Source organism: Neovison vison, chromosome 6 (assembly GCF_020171115.1).
Source record: "Neovison vison isolate M4711 chromosome 6, ASM_NN_V1, whole genome shotgun sequence".
NCBI classification, from domain to species: Eukaryota; Metazoa; Chordata; class Mammalia; order Carnivora; family Mustelidae; genus Neogale; species Neogale vison.
Genome location: NC_058096.1, coordinates 161,884,462 through 161,900,858, shown reverse-complemented (window position 1 = coordinate 161,900,858; position 16,397 = coordinate 161,884,462). Strand labels below are relative to the sequence as shown.

The window sequence follows — 16,397 nt, the reverse complement described above, 5'->3', positions numbered from 1 at the left end:
TAGGCTGACATATATAAAGACAGTCTGATATGTAAAACGTGATTCAGATGTTAACTTTTACCATTGGTAGTGACAGTAATCAAAACTTCTATTTTTCATAAGATGCATTTCTCTTTAACCAAAGCTCCTGTTAAAAGGGTAGGATTGGTGTGCCTGGCTGGCTTGGCCAGTAGAGCATACGAATCTTCATTTCAGGGTCATAAGTTCAAGCTCAGTACTGGGTATAGAGTTCACTTAAAAAAATAAAACAGAGTAAAAGGGTGGGATTGAAAAAACTGTATGTTTCAAGATTTTCTCTCTAGCATAATTAGAAGATATTCTAATACTGAAAATTTCAAATCCCACGAAAGTAATAGAATAGTAATGAATCCTCTATGTACCCATCACCTGGCTTCAACAGTTATTAGTAGTTTCCTCTGTTTTAGTTATTAATGGAAAACTTTTTTTTAATAAAAGATTTTATTTATTTATTTGACAGGGATCACAAATAGGCAGAGAGAGAAGAGGAAACAGGCTCCCTGCTGAGCAGAGAGCCTGATGTGGGGCTCAATCCCAGGATCCTGGGATCATGACCTGAGCCGAAGGCAGAGGCTTTAACCCACTGAGCCACCCAGGTGCCCCTTGATGGAATGCTTTTAAGCAACTCCCAGGCATTTCATTTCACCCATAAATACTCAGCTTGTATCCCTAAGAGATGAGGTTTTTTTTTTTTTTTTTAATTTATTTATTTATTTGATAGACAGATCATAAGTAGGCAGAGAGGCAGGCAGAGAGAGAAGGAGGGGAAGCAGGCTCCCTGCTGAGCAGAGATCCCAGTGTGGGGCTCGATTCCAGGACCCTGGGATCATGACCTGAGCTGAAGGCAGACGCTTTAACCACCTGAGCCACCCAGGTGTCCCTGAGAGATGAGTTTTTTTGGAAACGTTAATATATGTAAAATATGATTGATAGTAATTTTTATACCCTGTATATTCAGATTTGTAAGTGGTGGAATTAAAACTGAGTAGGTAATCTTTATGTAGAAAGGGAAATAGCTTAATTGCTGATCAGTCTAAGTAGTCTCTGATTTATATGAACTGTAAAGAATATTTGTTTACTTACGTATTTATTTTTTAAGAATCTTTAGTATTTTGTGTTTTTTTGGCTTACCAAATACTGTCTGTATCCTGCCAACGAATAGTCAAGCAGGACATGGTTCATGTTAGTTGACATTGTGCCAGTGTTGGGAGAGGGGCAGAAGTGGTAGGAAATGAGCATTGTCCTCAGTGAACTTTGAAGGTTGACAGAACAGTTTAGCTCAATACAGGCAGGGTGAGTAGTAGCTACTCCCTGGGCGGTGTCACAGCTGGTGTATGTAGGCATAGCAGTAACCTGATGGGTTGCCTAGAGTTGGGGCAGTGACAAAAGGCAGGTGACGGAAGCTCTCAGCAATGAGGGTTTGGTTGCTGTGGACTGAGCCACGTGAAAGGCCAAAGACCCTGGGTCTGAGCATCATTCGGTCCAGAGTGGAGGTACAGGCGTCCCTGTAACCTGAACAAGTGCTGTGTGAGAGGAGAGGCATTGGACTGGGGAAGAGCTCATTGCCAGAAAGTTCAGAAAGGCCCAGTTGGATTTGTGAAAGGAAAGCCATACGGAAGAATTCTTGACAACCGTCTGGCTAATATGTAAGAGTTTGTTTGAAGGGATCCTGAATTTATGGCTGGGGTAGGACATCTGAGAAGGAGCAAAATAGAAGGAAACTCAGTGGATGGTACTTTGAGTCCCTTTCAGCTTGAGTTGTTTTCCAGGTACACTGCATCAGCACAGAATTTACTCCCCGGAAGCACGGAGGTGAGAAGGGAGTACCTTTCAGGATTCAGGTCGACACCTTTAAGCAAAATGAAAACGGAGAATACACGGATCATCTACACTCAGCTAGCTGCCAAATCAAAGTGTTTAAGGTATGCGATAGAAACTGGGCTTTTTAGTAAGACCCAGTTGTGCTTGTAAATTGTCCGTCTTCAGCCTGATGGAGGAAATCATGCACTTTGTTTTTAAGCCTAAAGGTGCAGACAGGAAACAAAAAACGGACCGAGAGAAGATGGAGAAGAGAACAGCTCACGAGAAGGAAAAATATCAGCCATCCTATGACACCACCATCCTCACCGAGGTAATGTGGGGCTGCGTTTTGGTTTCTGAGGAGAAGCAGTGCTTTGCATAGTAGCACTCGCTCTACGGAGGAGTTTTGCTACAAAGGGGTTGGGGAAGATTGGGTGGTAGATTGACATAATGTTCTTTGTGAAATTTGCAGGGGAAAGATTTTATTTAAATTTGGGGGTTTTAAATAGATTAGTTTCCTGGGTGGGGTCGTGAATGAAGATGCTGAAATCCCAATCTGGTCTCAGAAACAGACCTTACAAACCCTGAAGTTGGCAAGAGATTAAGTCGGGGCCTAGAATGTCTGATTTTTGTCACTGCTGGGGTTTTGCATTTTCTTTAACTTTGAATCCTGCTAGTCATACATTTGTTTAATTGGACTGCAGAGACATAAAACAGGGTATTAGATCTTTCTTTGTATAATGAAAAGACATTGATCCCAATCTTTGGTGTTTGTCCAGATGAGGCTTGAGCCTATAATTGAAGATGCAGTTGAACATGAGCAGAAAAAGTCCAGCAAGCGGACTTTGCCAGCAGACTACGGTGATTCTCTGGCAAAGCGAGGCAGTGTAAGGGACTTCTGCTTCTCTTTTCATTGTGCAAGAAACCTTGTGCAGTGTTAGATATAGGATCAACTTCCACCGAAAAGTAAAGCCAAATTTGTTTTTGATGTCCTTGTCTTGATTTAATTTGCTTTTGTTTAGACTTTCTGCTTTCTGTTTGTTCCTCACTGAGGAAAATTTCCTAAATCTAACACTTTAAAACAAAGTTGACCATCGTGGGTGGTTTTGGAGGGAAAAACGACACTCAAAAATGTGTTCCCTCCCTGTCTCCTCCCCCTCCTCCCTCCCTCCCTCTCTCTCCTCTGCACATACACTTCCTTCAAGAGCACTGAAATTAATTGAAAATACTTTCTTTAGTAAAATAGTTATCATTTTTGTGTAATTAAAGGTTTTGCTTTCTCATGTGTATAACTGATAAGAAACTTTCATGGATATTTTAGAGACATGATGGCAGCAAGCTTGACATTAACATGCAATACTTTGTGTCACATTTCCCTGCATGTAGGATAAGAATGTGCGTCTCTCTGTGCTTTTAAACGCCTGTTTGGCAGCACTGGTAGAAAGAAATCTTTGCATTGGTGTTTCCTCTTGCCTTCTGCATTGTGATCTTCTGCTTCAGGCCAGAATAGGCACCTTGGTACCCGCAGACCTGTTTGCCCCAACATCCAGTCCGGGGGTTTGGCTTTGTCAGCTTCAGGGCAGCAGATCTTTATTTCATGACCCAGTTCTGTATCAAATGGTCCACCAAGGTTTATCGTATTCTTTAGACTTTGATCACAACGTACCCACAGTTTATGTAAACACAGAGCATTCTCGAATTGTTAAAAGTAACTGTCATCATACGTATTGTTGGCTACTCTCTTCATCTTATTGCAGCGTTTGTCCTATCAAGGTGCCAAACGTGGGATTTCCATGCTTAGATATGTATGTGTGATTTGCTGTGCTATGAAAGTCACAGGCACTATCACAGGAACCTCATTTCCAAGCTAAAGCATTGCATGACAGTATTTTAAGTGCTTCTTTATGCAGTAACCCTGAAAATGTAGTCATCTGGATGGATGGGGAGCATACATGATGCATTTTCTTTAACTGGGCTTTTTGGATTTGGGTCAGGGGTTGTATGGAACAACTATATGCTCCTACCCCAGAAGGCCCCTCTCCAATTTTATGTTGTTAATCCTCTGTCTCATTTCCCAGCTGAAGACTCACAGATAGTTGTTGGTAAACTTTTCTGGGGAGATCCTGGTAACTCAATTCACTTTACCCTTCTTGTTGGAAATGATTTAATTAAAAGGAATGGGTTCTGATACTTCATAAATTAATCTGTTATAGTCCAGAGCTAATCTGGAGATGGTAGAATTTGTTGGTAAATTATTAATGATTCTTAACTCAAGTCTAAAGTGTGCAAAACGTCAGCAGTTCACTGGCCTGGGATTTCACATCTTCCTAGAGCGTGTTGTTTGCTCCCTTGAGCTGAGTTTGGTTGGGTTAAGATACTTGTAGGGGGTGGTTAGAGATCCTCTTTGAAACCTGTTTTTAAAAAGCAAGGTACAGATTAATGTTAAAAAAAAGTCTGCAGCATTTCCTACATTTCTGCAAGTGCCTACAAAGAAAGGCCAGCATTTCTCACAGTTGTTGGATAGTGACAGTTGACTTTTGTTAAGAAGGGAGGTTAGGCTCCCCTGTTAAAAGGCATTGCATGAACTGGTCCCACACTGAATAGAGGCTCTACTGCTGGTTAATAGAGGTGAAACCTTTAATGCGTCCTCTGGTCTTGGCCTCTGAGCTGTGTTGCACTGGCTCACCTCGGGGCTGCCAGTGTCTCCACTCTAAGGTGGGTCGGCGTTTCCCAGTGTATCAGAGGTGGGACTTTGTTCACAGTGCACGGAAACTGTGCCCACATGAGTCCAAGCCACATGTTGCTGGGGCTGTCATGCATTATAGACTCTCTTCGGGAACAGAGGCAGTCCCACACTGCTTACCTTTACACTCAGGGAGGCAGGACAAGGTAGGAGAAACATCGGGCAAGTCTTCCTCCATGTGCTTTGCCCTCCTGGTTTCAGACTGGAAGAGGAGCCCATAAGATATGGGCAGGCAGGCCATAGTGTGGCAAGCAGCCTGGCCATCGGACACCCTGCCACCCATTATTCCCAAAAAGCCAAGGTCTCCTAGCAGGACCAGTTTTCTCCGAACACTGATTTCCTGGTGTTCAGTGAGTCTGGCCTCCTATTTATTGGGCAAGTTTTAGATGTTGGCCATTGTTTAGCAGCCCTGCTTTTCTACTGTTCAAGGAATCGAGCTTGTGTTAAAGTGAAATATGTGTGTTTATGGAGGTCCTATACCTTGGTTGTCCCCGCCATCTTCCTGTGCTGTTAACTTGAAGCTGTTCATGGCTTCATGTCTACAGACAGTGGGCAGTGATGAGCAGATATGCGGAGGCTTGATATTAAAAGGTTCACCCCACTTAGATATGCATGTTAGATTACCTCGTATTTTATATCTGGGGAGGATGGTGTAGCATGAAAATCGTCTTCCAGGTAGTGGAGCTGATTATGGGCACGAGGCATCCAGAAAGTTACTAGATCTGTTAGCTGGTTCCTCAGACTGCATAAGCGGGGGACGTGCTACTCTGTCAGGTGAAGGGAGAAACAAGGCCCCAGTTTGAAAGGAGGGGGCCCTGTTGTGCAAAAGGTTGTTGAGAATGAAATTGGTGTGCGTGCAGTGAGTTCAGCTGTCCTGTCCAGCTATATTTGATTGCTTTTTTGAAAGCTAGTAGTAGTTGAAACAGTAAGTCTGTAATCACTTTTCCAGTTTTTGAGGGAATACACAATGGGTGGTTGTAAAGAATGTTGAGAACCTGGGATTTGTTTTATTTTCCCTCTATCCGTACTTCTTCTTCTTCTTTTTTTTTTAAAGATTTTATTTATTTATTTGACAGAGAGAGAGCACAAGTAAGCAGAGCGGCAGGCAGAGGGAGAGAGAGAAGCAGGCTCTCTGCTGAGCAGGGACCCTGATGCGAGGCTCGATCCCAGGACCCTGGAATCAGGACCTGAGCCGAAGGCAGCCGATTAACCAACTAAGCCACCCAGGCGCCCCTCTATCCGTACTTCTGATGGGTGTCAGACCCGTTGTAAGCACCTGTAACCGTCGGGGAGACTAGTTTCTGCCCTCAGTGCTTCACAGTCTCTTAGCTCCTTCACACTGGGGTCTGGACACTTCTACACGCAAAAGAATTTTGAAAAAGTATGTACTCCCTTGCACATTTTCAGGTTGACGTGAAAATTTTCATCATAAATCTAAACAGTTGCAAAGAAGACAGTTTTCTGGCATCATGATTATTTGTATTATAATTTAAGATAAAACTTCTACTACTTTTGGAAGTGTATTCATAGCAATTTGACACCCATTATCATTCATTTAAATAGCTCATGATGAAGCTCTTTAGTTAAGTCTGAAATTTTATCCCGCTCTTCCTTCATGATCTCTTTTCTCTTCCACTCCCCATAAATAATTTCATCTATGACGTACTTTTATGCCTGAAAATCTTTATTTTTTACTTTTTAAAGATTTATTTATTTATTTGACAGAGAGGTAGCATCGAGAGAGGGAACACAAGCGGGGGGAGTTGTAGAGGGAGAAACAGGCTTCCTGCTGAGGTCCTGCAGGGCTCAATCCCAGGACCCTGGGATCAGGACCTGAGCCGAAGGCAGATGCTTAACAACTGAGCCTCCAGGTGCCCCTGAAAATCTTTTTTTAAAGATTGATTGATTTATTAGAGAGCACATGCAGTGAGCAGGGGGAAGCGTAAGGGGGCAAAGGGGGAGAGAGGGAGAGAATCAGACTTCCTGAGGTACTGAGCCCGACATGGGGCTCAATCTCACAACCCTGAGATCATGACCTGAGCTGAAACCAAGAGTCAGATGCACAACTGACTGAACCACCAAGGTGTCCCTGCCTAAAAATCTTAATGTTTTATCACCCTGGTTACCTTTTTTTTTTTTTTTTAAAGATTTTATTTATTTGACAGAGATCACAAGTAGGCATAGAGGCAGGCAGAGAGAGAGGCGCGGAAGCAGGCTCCCTGCTGAGCAGAGAGCCTGATGCGGGGCTCGATCCCAGGACCCTGAGATCATGATCTAAGCCGAAGGCAGAGGCTTGAACCCACTGAGCCACCCAGGTGCCCCACCTGGTTACTTCTTTATGACAGACTTACAGAAACTGAGATTTATAATTTCCTTTGACCATAAAGCCTGTCAGTTGAGAAATTTTTTTTTTTAGGTAGATCATTGTGGGGCTTGAACTCATGACCCTGAGATTAAGAGCCACATGCTCTACAGACTGAGCTACCCAGGCTGCCCAAGAAATTGAAAACTTATGACTGGTACCAGTTTATCAAAACAACAAATCATACACATTTTGATGAACAGTTGTTTAATTATAAAAATAGAAATGTTATTGGAAATATGTCATGAAGAATGAGACAGGGTAGAATGCAATCAAATTCTAGATCTTTTTTAATAGATAAGAGAAACTTCATTTAGATGTGCTTATTTTTCTTTTATCGGTGTCATTCAGGTCTTGAAATTCCTTTTGAATTATCTGCACAAAATCCCAGTGACCTATTTTTGTATGAACTGGTAGATTACTTCAGTACGTGTCAGCTGACACCAGGTCTCCTTCAGTTTTTGAAGACAAGGATTTGAGAACTGCCTGACATACAGAAGAATTTACATTTTTAGAATTTATTTATTTATTTCAAAGATTTTATTTATTTCAGAGAGAGAGTGAGTGAGAGCGTGAGAGGGGAGGGGGTCAGAGGGAGAAGCAGACTCCCTACTGAACATATAGAGCCAAGTGTGGGGACTTGATCCCAGGACTCTGGGATCTGAGCCAAAGGCAGACGCTTAACTGACAGAGCCACCCCGGTGCCACTGGAAGAATTGTTTTAGAGTCACGTACTTTCAAAATTTATCCTAGTGTCTTTGAATGGTCTTTTGCTTGGTTTGGGGGAGGGTTTTCTATCTCCTGCCCATGGTGAGGTATGACGACTATTTTGTGTAAAATGGGAGCACAGTGATTCTGAAGGGGGCCTTGAAACCGAGGATGTCCTAACACAGACTCATTCTAGAGGGAATATCCGGGAGTGAGATGGACTCGCTCTGTACATAGCTCAGGTTTGAAGGCTCGTCCTTGGCTGCCCTGGCCTGCTCAGCCCGCTCAGCATGCTTTTGACTTTAGCTTTTTCACCTCTCCTGATTGTAATAGTCAATGCGTCTTTGTATCTTTGCTCTATCTTTGGTCAGAATGGTACCTGGGGTTGAAAAAGACCCTAGTTCACCGTGCACCTTTCAGAAACTGTAAATAGTAAACATGTAGACAGAGACATGGGCAGCTTGGTACATGTTGATGTGTGTTGATGCCCGGCCTGTCTTATTTGCTTGGGGATTATTAATCTTAGAGGATTCCAAAGAAAGCAAGGGGGTACTGGCCAGGCTGCTCTGGGTTAGCGGGCAAAGGAGTGCTAGGGGGACAGAGCCACTGTCCTGGTCACCATAGGTGTCAGATGCTGCTTGTGAATCCATTCTTGCCTCTGCTGTTCTAAACTTGGATAGGTACCTGCTACAGAACTGATAAAGTGGCGAGTGAAAGTTCTTAGAAGCCAGCTGTACAGAAGTGTACGTTAAAAATGCCTGCATACATTTTGCTGCTGTCATCACTTCAGGTCTTCCCTGAGATTAAGCAGTGTGTAGTAGCGGGTGGCAAGTAAAGCCACACAGAAGTAATAAATCTGATATGTTTCAGTGAGGTTGCTTGATGAGCGTCAGGTGTCTTGTGTTTTATAACCTCGCATTTGGCCAGACTAGAGAGTGACTTACGAAAATATTTCTTCCGTACACTTCTAAAAGCATCTCATTAATTTATTTTTGTTTCTATCCTTAGTGTTCTCCATGGCCCGATACCCCCACAGCCTACGTGAATAGCAGCCCTTCCACAGCGCCCGCCTTCACGTCCCCACAGCAGGGCACTTGCAGCATCCCCGACAGGTACCGCTTCGTGCCGTCGCTCGCCTGGGCCTGGCCACACTGTGCTCCTTCACTGCCCTCTCTCTCACTTCTCAGCATCCTCTTTTTTATATCTGAGGTTTATAGTCACAGTAGCTAGCCACCTCAGCTTGAGAGGAAAATTGTCTTTTCTTTGCCTGCCAGCCTTTTTGCTCTTCGCCCTTCATGCCTCATTCACAGCTGTAGGAATTGTAGAAAAGGAGGCATTTTCAAGGTACATTCTTTGTGAGAGAAAAAGAACCATGAATGGAGTTCATGGATAGTGGACAGTGTTATTAAGGTGAAACTGTGACTCGGATGGGTTCAGATTGCATTTAGTATAAAGTACATCTGTCTTCAGTGCGCACCATATCAGAGAGCTGTCCTGCTCTGCTTTTTCTGCCTCACGTTACACAGACTATTTACTTCTTTCTTTATTATGGTAAGTCTTTAAACTTACAGGAAAGACTTTCAATTTCGAAAACTTTACTGTGGTTTTAGAAATGGGGATGGTGGACTTGTTCTGTTTTATTCTCTGGCTGTGATTCGCATCTGTAAACCCTGTGGGCTCTGGGTGGGGGCAGGGGATGCTGTCACATGGGTCCTGTAGGTGCCACATGGTGCCGGAGGTGGGAGTGGGCTTGCCTTCCTGGGGCTCTGCTGAAGAGCTGATCCCGAGCAGGTCAGATCAGAAGTGCCCTGTTGTTGGGAGGTTTCTCACTGGGAAGGGAAAAATACACAAGATTGGGAGGGAAAGGTTCTTTTTCTTACACTCTGGCCACACCAACAGGACTGTCTTTGTCAGCTGTGGCTACTATGACAGAACACCAGACCAGGGCCTTAGAGACAACAGAAACTTGTTTGTTGCAGTTGTGGAACTGGAAGTGTGAGGTCTGGGTGGTTCTGGTGAGGGCCCTCCGGGTTGCCCGTGCCACCTGGGTTCTCATGCAGTGGAGCAGACGCCCTTTTGATCTCGCCTTCCTGGTCCCTCCCTGGGGCGCCGCCTCCTCACTGTGTCATGCGGGGGGAGGGGGCAGGGTTGTGTGTGAGGATGGTCAATGTATGCATTTTGAGGCAACACAAATATCCTGTCTGTAACAGGGTCTGATAAGAACACAAAAAACATGTTTTTTCCTGTGAAAATGAGTAGAGCAGCAGGCAGCTCATCTTGTAGATCTTTGTGCTTTACGAGGAGGAACACACTCTTGGACTCTACGTTGGAGAGCCCAGGGACTGGCATGTCCCCATGTGGGGGCCATTCTTGTCTTACAGCCCAGGCCGAGTGGTCTTGGGCAGAGGTCAGGACTTCAGAGGCGGGCTCTGGGCTCCCGCACTGCTGGCTGAGCACACAGCTTCTGGGAGCAGCTTCGCCCTGTGCTGGCCAGGAGCTGTGCTCTCCGGGTGACACACACCTTCCCTGTCTGTGTAGGCCGAGAGGGAGAGTCACCAGTCAGCATCATAACTTACATAACTGAAGTACAGGTGCTAAGAAAGGAGTCTGAGCCCAGGACCAGGAAGGCGCCACGCTCCCTGTGGAGTTGTCTTCATTTTTGTTTGATCTTAAAAACTCAAGGAGAGTGGCACGCCTTTGTTCCTTTTGCTTCCCTGAATTTCCTCTTCATTAATCATGGGTAAATGTATTAATTAAACAGATGATCATTTTCCATTTTTATTTAGGACTATTTCTTGGACCTCCTTATTTTATTAAGTGTGTGAGTGTGCATGTGTGGGTGTATTTTGCAGTTACTTTTAACTCTATCTTGATTTCTCATATTATTTTCTTACTAAAATGAATGAGTTTCCTTCATTTTCCTGGCACCCCTGAAATAATTGGAATCCTTTTGTTTCCTAAAACTTGAAGTTCTTACTTGGAACTGCTAGAGAAGAGGAGGATGAGGCGCTAGCTGAACAGCCTCCTCTTACTTTCCTCATACTCACTGCCTGACCAGTGGTGCCAGCATTCTCAATCACAGATCTCCACGCTCTGTCCTACAGTATTCTGTTACACTGACCCAGTTTAATAGCCTTTAATGTCTTGGTTTTAAGTATGTGTGTGTGTGTGTGTGTGTGTGTGTGTATAATAATTCTCCTCTCCTTCCTTCTGTTCTCCCCAGCAATTCTTCTTCCCCAAACCATCAGGGAGATGGAGTTTCACAGGCCTCCAGTGAAGTAAGTGTCCTCATCCTGAAGCTGTCCGATGCTCTAAGGGCCCTGCATTTTTGAGGCTCTTACAGGGGCTTGACGCATCATTTGGGCCTCTGAGTAATCAGACCTGTCCTTCTCTTGAGTGGGTTTGTTTTTTTGTATGGTTTGTTTGTTTTTTTTGCTTTAAACTTGGAGTATTTCTGTGTTTTGTTTAAATGTTTATAACTTGCCAGTGACTTGGGTTTTTTATTAAGTTTGAATAGTTTCTGTTTGTGTTCATTTTCCTTGTTAATAGCAACTTCAGCCTTCAGCCACGATCCAGGAAACCCAACAATGGCTGCTCAAAAACAGATTCTCTTCCTACACAAGACTGTTTTCCAATTTTTCAGGTATGTTTTGTGTTTGTGTATGTTTGTGTACATGTGTGTTTTGTGCTTGTTTCTGTACTTTTATTAAACTTGATTTTAATATTTTTTGAAGTTATGATGGAGTTATACCAGTTTCACCTAGTGGTAATATCCCTGCATTCCTCTTGTGTCAGGAAGCTGACATCAGTAGTCTCCCAGTTCACTAGTTTCAGGTACCTTCATCTTTGTACAGGTGTATACAGTTCTATCCAGTTTCTCTCATTTTATTAACTTCATTTGGAAGTAATTTTTGCCTTACTGTCTTTGGCAAAGATAGAGATGTTCTGTGAACCCTTCACTCAATTTCTTATGTAATCATAGTGTGATAGCAAAACTAGGAGGGGCGCCTGGGCGGCTCAGTGGGTTAAGCCTCTGCCTTTGGCTCAAGTCATGATCCCAGAGTCCTGGGATCGAGCTTCCGCATTGGGCTCTCTGCTCAGCAGGGAGCCTGCTTCCTCCTCTCTCTCTCTCTCTCTGCCTGCCTCTCTGCCTACTTGTGATCTCTGTCAAATAAATAAATTAAATATTTAAAAAAAAATTTAAAAAAAGAAGCAAGGGAGATTTAAAAACAACAACAACAACAACAACTAGGAAATACACATTGGTGCAACATGTGTATATAGGTCTGTGTCATTTTATCAACATATGGACTCGTATAACCACTACCAAAATTAAGATACAGAATTATGACATCACCACAAGGATTTCCCTTAGGCTTCCCTCCCCCTCCCCCACCCTACCTACCCCCTGGCAGCCCTAATCTGGTTTGTCTCTTGGACTTTATCATTTCAAGACTATTATATACATGGAATCACAGAATATGTGACCTTTTGAGACTGACTTTTTCTCCACTCAGCATGATAATGCCCTTGAGTCCATCCAAGTGATTATGTATATCAGTAGTTCCTCTTTATTGCTATGTAGTAGTGTGTGGTATGAATCTACTTGGATATGGTTTCTGTGTACTTCAAGTTTTTTCTTGCAGTGTTAGCTAAGGGAGTATGTAGGTGTTTTTTTTTTTTTTTTTTTTTAAAGATTTTATTTATTTATTTGACAGACAGAAATCACAAGTAGGCAGAGAGGCAGGCAGAGAGAGAGGAAGAAGCAGGCTTCCTGCTGAGCAGAGAGCCCGATGCGGGACTCGATCCCAGGACCCTGAGATCATGACCTGGGCGGAAGGCAGAGGCTTTAACCCACTGAGCCACCCAGGCGCCCCAATAGGTGGGTTTTTTTGGTATTTTTTGGTTTGTTTGGGTTTTTTTGGTTTGTGTGGTTTGTTTTTTAAAGATTTTATTTATTTATTTATTTATTGGTTATCACAAGTAGGCAGAGAGGCAGGCAGAGAGAGAGGGGAAAGCAGGCTCCCTGCTGAGCAGAGCACCAGATACGGGCCTTAATCCCAGGACCCTGAGACCATGACCTGAGCTGAAGGCAGAGGCTTAACCCACTGAACCACCCAGGCACCCTGTTTGTTTGTCTTTAAGATTCTGTTTATTTATATGAGGGAGAGACAGAGCACAAGTCGGGGAAGGAGCAGAGGCAGAGAATATCCAAGCAGGCTCCCTCTGAGTGTGGAGCCTGACACAGGGTTCGATCACGTGACCTATGAGATCAGGACCTGAGTCGAAACAAAGAGTCAAACGCTTAACTAACTGAGCCACTCAAGCACCCCTGTTGATGGAATTTTAAAAGGAACCAAGTGGAGCTTCTCCAGGTGGTGCTCTAGGAAACCTGTTTGGAGAGATAGTGATAGACTATGTGGGGCAGGGGCAGCATTTCCCAAGTGTGTTTGGCCCTGGGACCCTTTTCCTGGCTACACACCTGCTGAGAGTTGCTGGGCCACAGTAACTGGTAGAGACCTTGCCTTGCTCGCTGTCCTGTGGGGCCAGGGCAGGGCAGTGCAAGGCTTTGAAGGGACAGAACTATGTGCACACACCTGGTTTGGGGAGAGCTTGATTGCACAAAGAACATGATTTCCTCTTCTGTCAGCTGTTTATTGTTGTTCTACAAGTAGTCATTCCCTGTGTAGTTCTTTGTCTCTTGAAGATTTATTTATTTGAGAGAGAGAGCATGAGAGGGGAAAGGTCAGAGGGAGAAGCGGACTCCCTGATGAGCAGGGAGCCTGATGTGAGACTCGATTCTGGAACTCCAGGACCATGACCCAAGCTGAAGATAGTTGCTTAACCACCCAGGTGCCCTTTGTCCTTTAAAATTAAAGTAATGGGGCACCTGGGTGGCTCAGCAGGTTAAACCCTCTGCCTTCAGCTCAGGTCATGATCCCAGGGACCTGGGATTGAGGCCCACATCGGGCTCTTTGCCAGGCAGGGAGCCTGCTTCCTCCTCTCTCTCTGCTTGCCTCTCTGCCTACTTGTGGTCTCTGTCAAATAAATAAATAAAATCTTTAAAAAAAAAAATAAAGTAAAATAAAATAAAATAAAATGGATGAAAGTCTTGCTAGCTTGTAGCCATATTTTTATATGACTCTATCTTTGTGAAAAATTGGAAATTTAAAAATTTCATTGTTTGGGAAAGATAGATCTTTTTTTTTTTTTTAATTTTATTTATTTGTCAGAGAGAGAGAGCGAGAGCGAGCACAGGCAGACAGAGTGGCAGGCAGAGTCAGAGGGAGAAGCAGGCTCCCTGTGGAGCAAGGAGCCCAGTGTGGGACACTGGGATCATGACCTGAGCCGAAGGCAGCTGCTTAACCAACTGAGCCACCCAGGCATCCCTGGGGAAGATGGATCTTGAACCTTCATAGGAAAGACTTGAAGAGCAGAGTACATACAAAAAGCTCCGGCAGTGGGAACCAAGGGAAGTCCTGTTACGTGAATACAGGTTTCTGTCTGGAGAAGTTTCAGCTCTTTTCGCTGTGAGCATCGTTCCCTCGGCTTGGCCTCCTGCATTTCCCTTAACACAGGAGCTGCCCAGCTAACAGAATGGGGAGGAGGTGGAGGAAGCTGCTGGCTCAGAGCCTGTGGCCATTCATCTTGAGAAAAGGCTGTGCACACGAGTGTCTGTCCAGTTCTTTGTGCAAGTTGAGATTCACACACACATCTCTGGCCACAGCTGTGGGACTCTGCAGAGAGTGGGGAGATAGCCAGTCTTTGCTTCCCCGGCTCTGAAAAACGACTCCTTTAGTGTTTGTGCCTCCTGGAGGTGGGCTTCTGTGGTCTTTATTTCTTTTACAAGGTAGGAAGTTATCAGGCTTTCACCTTCAAGCCTTCAAAAATAGATAACCCCATTATCTTGTTACATACCTAAGTGGGTATTTATTGCATGGAAGTCATGCCTTAATCCCAGAGGGTATCTTAATTCTAGCAATAAACTACACCTTGAATGTTAATAAAAAAGAGATTGTGGACACAAACATAAAAAGTAGGAGAGGATGAACTTCCATGTAACCATCTCAGCCTTTGGTTGGTTTTGCTCTCTACTCTTTTCCATCCCACTTTTCTAATCTATTTTGAAGCAGATCCTAGATGCTATGTTATTTACACTTAGCAGTGATTTGGGGAAATCATAAGTGTAATGTGTGAGTCTGTGCCATGTTTTCGCTTTCATTTTAAAACTGGCTGCTGTGAAAGTAATGTTGCAGCATGTTTGGAAGTTGCAGTATCACTCCGAGAGCCAACTTGGGCAGGTCCCCCAAACTCTAGACTTCCATTTCCTCTTTTTGTAAAATAAAACCTTATTATTGTGACCTCAAGGTTAATTATCAGGGGTCAGAATCCTGCTTATTCACAAAACCAGCAGCCAGCCAAAACAAGGTGGGTGGTGAAGTTGTGTGCTGGGAAAAGACAGCCCTGTAGGCCCCATTTATCTGTCCGATTGAGCTGCATCTGGGCTTCTGTGCTCCTCCTTCATTCAGGACATGGAAACGTCAGCAAAGTATTTATTTATTTATTTTCTCTGTGGGACAGGGAGTGTGTGTGTATGCTCTTGTGTTTGTGTCTGTGAATGTACACACAGGAGACCGTGATGGTTCTGAGGGACAGTTCACCGTGTGAAGACTGATGCTGTAACCAGTCGTGCTGTTGTTTTTCCATCTCTGAAAAGAAGCTCTTTTTGCTGTTCTCCAGGTGCCGACTTATTAAAACTGACAAAGGAGGATCTAGTACAAATTTGTGGTGCAGCCGATGGAATTCGGCTCTATAATTCCCTGAAGTCCAGGTAAAATACAGCGTTTAAAAGGAACTGTTGGCTTGTGATGAGGACAGACTTTTTTGTGGGGAGCTCTGGTGGGATGCTTTCCGGCATGGGCACTGTGGGGTGTCGGGCCTTGTGCTCGGGAGGAGACTGTTCTGTGTGCACCCTCAGGGCAGGCACTGATGAGGGCAGAGGTAGACTGTAAGACTGTAGAAACGCACACGCGCAGTACTGATTTCTTGAAGACCATTCAGTCGAATCTTACTAACTTTAAATCGCTGACTTAATCTTGAAACTTAAATTTACCAGTATCTGACAAACTGGACAGTGGTTTAGAGTCTGGATCATCAGATTAGACCACCTGTGATAGTTGGTGTGAGGTGTGTGTTTTTAGATTTTTATTAGTCATTTATTTTGTGTAATGAAATGATACCGTAAAGTTCTCGTAAGGAGATAGAGCTTAGAGTCCTGTGGTGGTCTTTTGTACCCGCTGTGGCTTTCTCCCATCCGCTCATGTGGGGCGTCTTCTGATTGCAGGTCGGTGAGGCCCCGCCTGACCATCTATGTCTGCCAGGAGCAGCCGAGCAGCTCACCGCTGCAGGGCCAGCAGCCGGCTGGCGGCGGAGGCGACAGTGGCAGTGGGACGCCCTACGGTGGGTCCTGAGGGCATCACGGCTTCGCACCCTTTCCGTCATGGAGGCAGAAGCAGGAAGGCCCCGAGCGGGGCTTGGAAGGACCGCTGAGCTGCCTGGGTGGGACTGCGGACAGCAGGAGGGGCGGCGGTGCTGGGGCCAAGGCCTCAGGAAAGGGGAAGCTAGCTGCCTTTCTCTGCTCGTTCTACCACTCTCTGAGTCTCCTTTGTATTTGGCTTTCTGTGCCGGAAAGCGCCAATAAGTGAAAGCCCAGCTTGAATGCCCTTTGGAGTTTTGCTGGCTTTTAGTCCCCCCTTAAATCTCAGA

The 16,397-nt window shown here is 44.6% G+C and overlaps 1 protein-coding gene across 2 annotated transcripts in view; it reads left to right on the top strand.

Annotated features, from left to right (window-relative positions):
• Positions 1-16,397, top strand: part of UBP1 (upstream binding protein 1) — a 57,345-nt gene that overhangs the window by 33,670 nt on the left and 7,278 nt on the right. The window contains exons 6-13 of one of the 2 annotated variants that reach the window (XM_044252767.1): positions 1,788-1,940; positions 2,039-2,149; positions 2,598-2,705; positions 8,640-8,743; positions 10,855-10,909; positions 11,181-11,274; positions 15,372-15,462; positions 15,976-16,091. In XM_044252767.1, coding sequence (XP_044108702.1) covers positions 1,788-1,940; positions 2,039-2,149; positions 2,598-2,705; positions 8,640-8,743; positions 10,855-10,909; positions 11,181-11,274; positions 15,372-15,462; positions 15,976-16,091 — 832 coding nt within the window. The remainder of the gene's footprint in view (positions 1-1,787; positions 1,941-2,038; positions 2,150-2,597; positions 2,706-8,639; positions 8,744-10,854; positions 10,910-11,180; positions 11,275-15,371; positions 15,463-15,975; positions 16,092-16,397) is intronic. The other variant, XM_044252768.1, reaches the window with a different exon arrangement.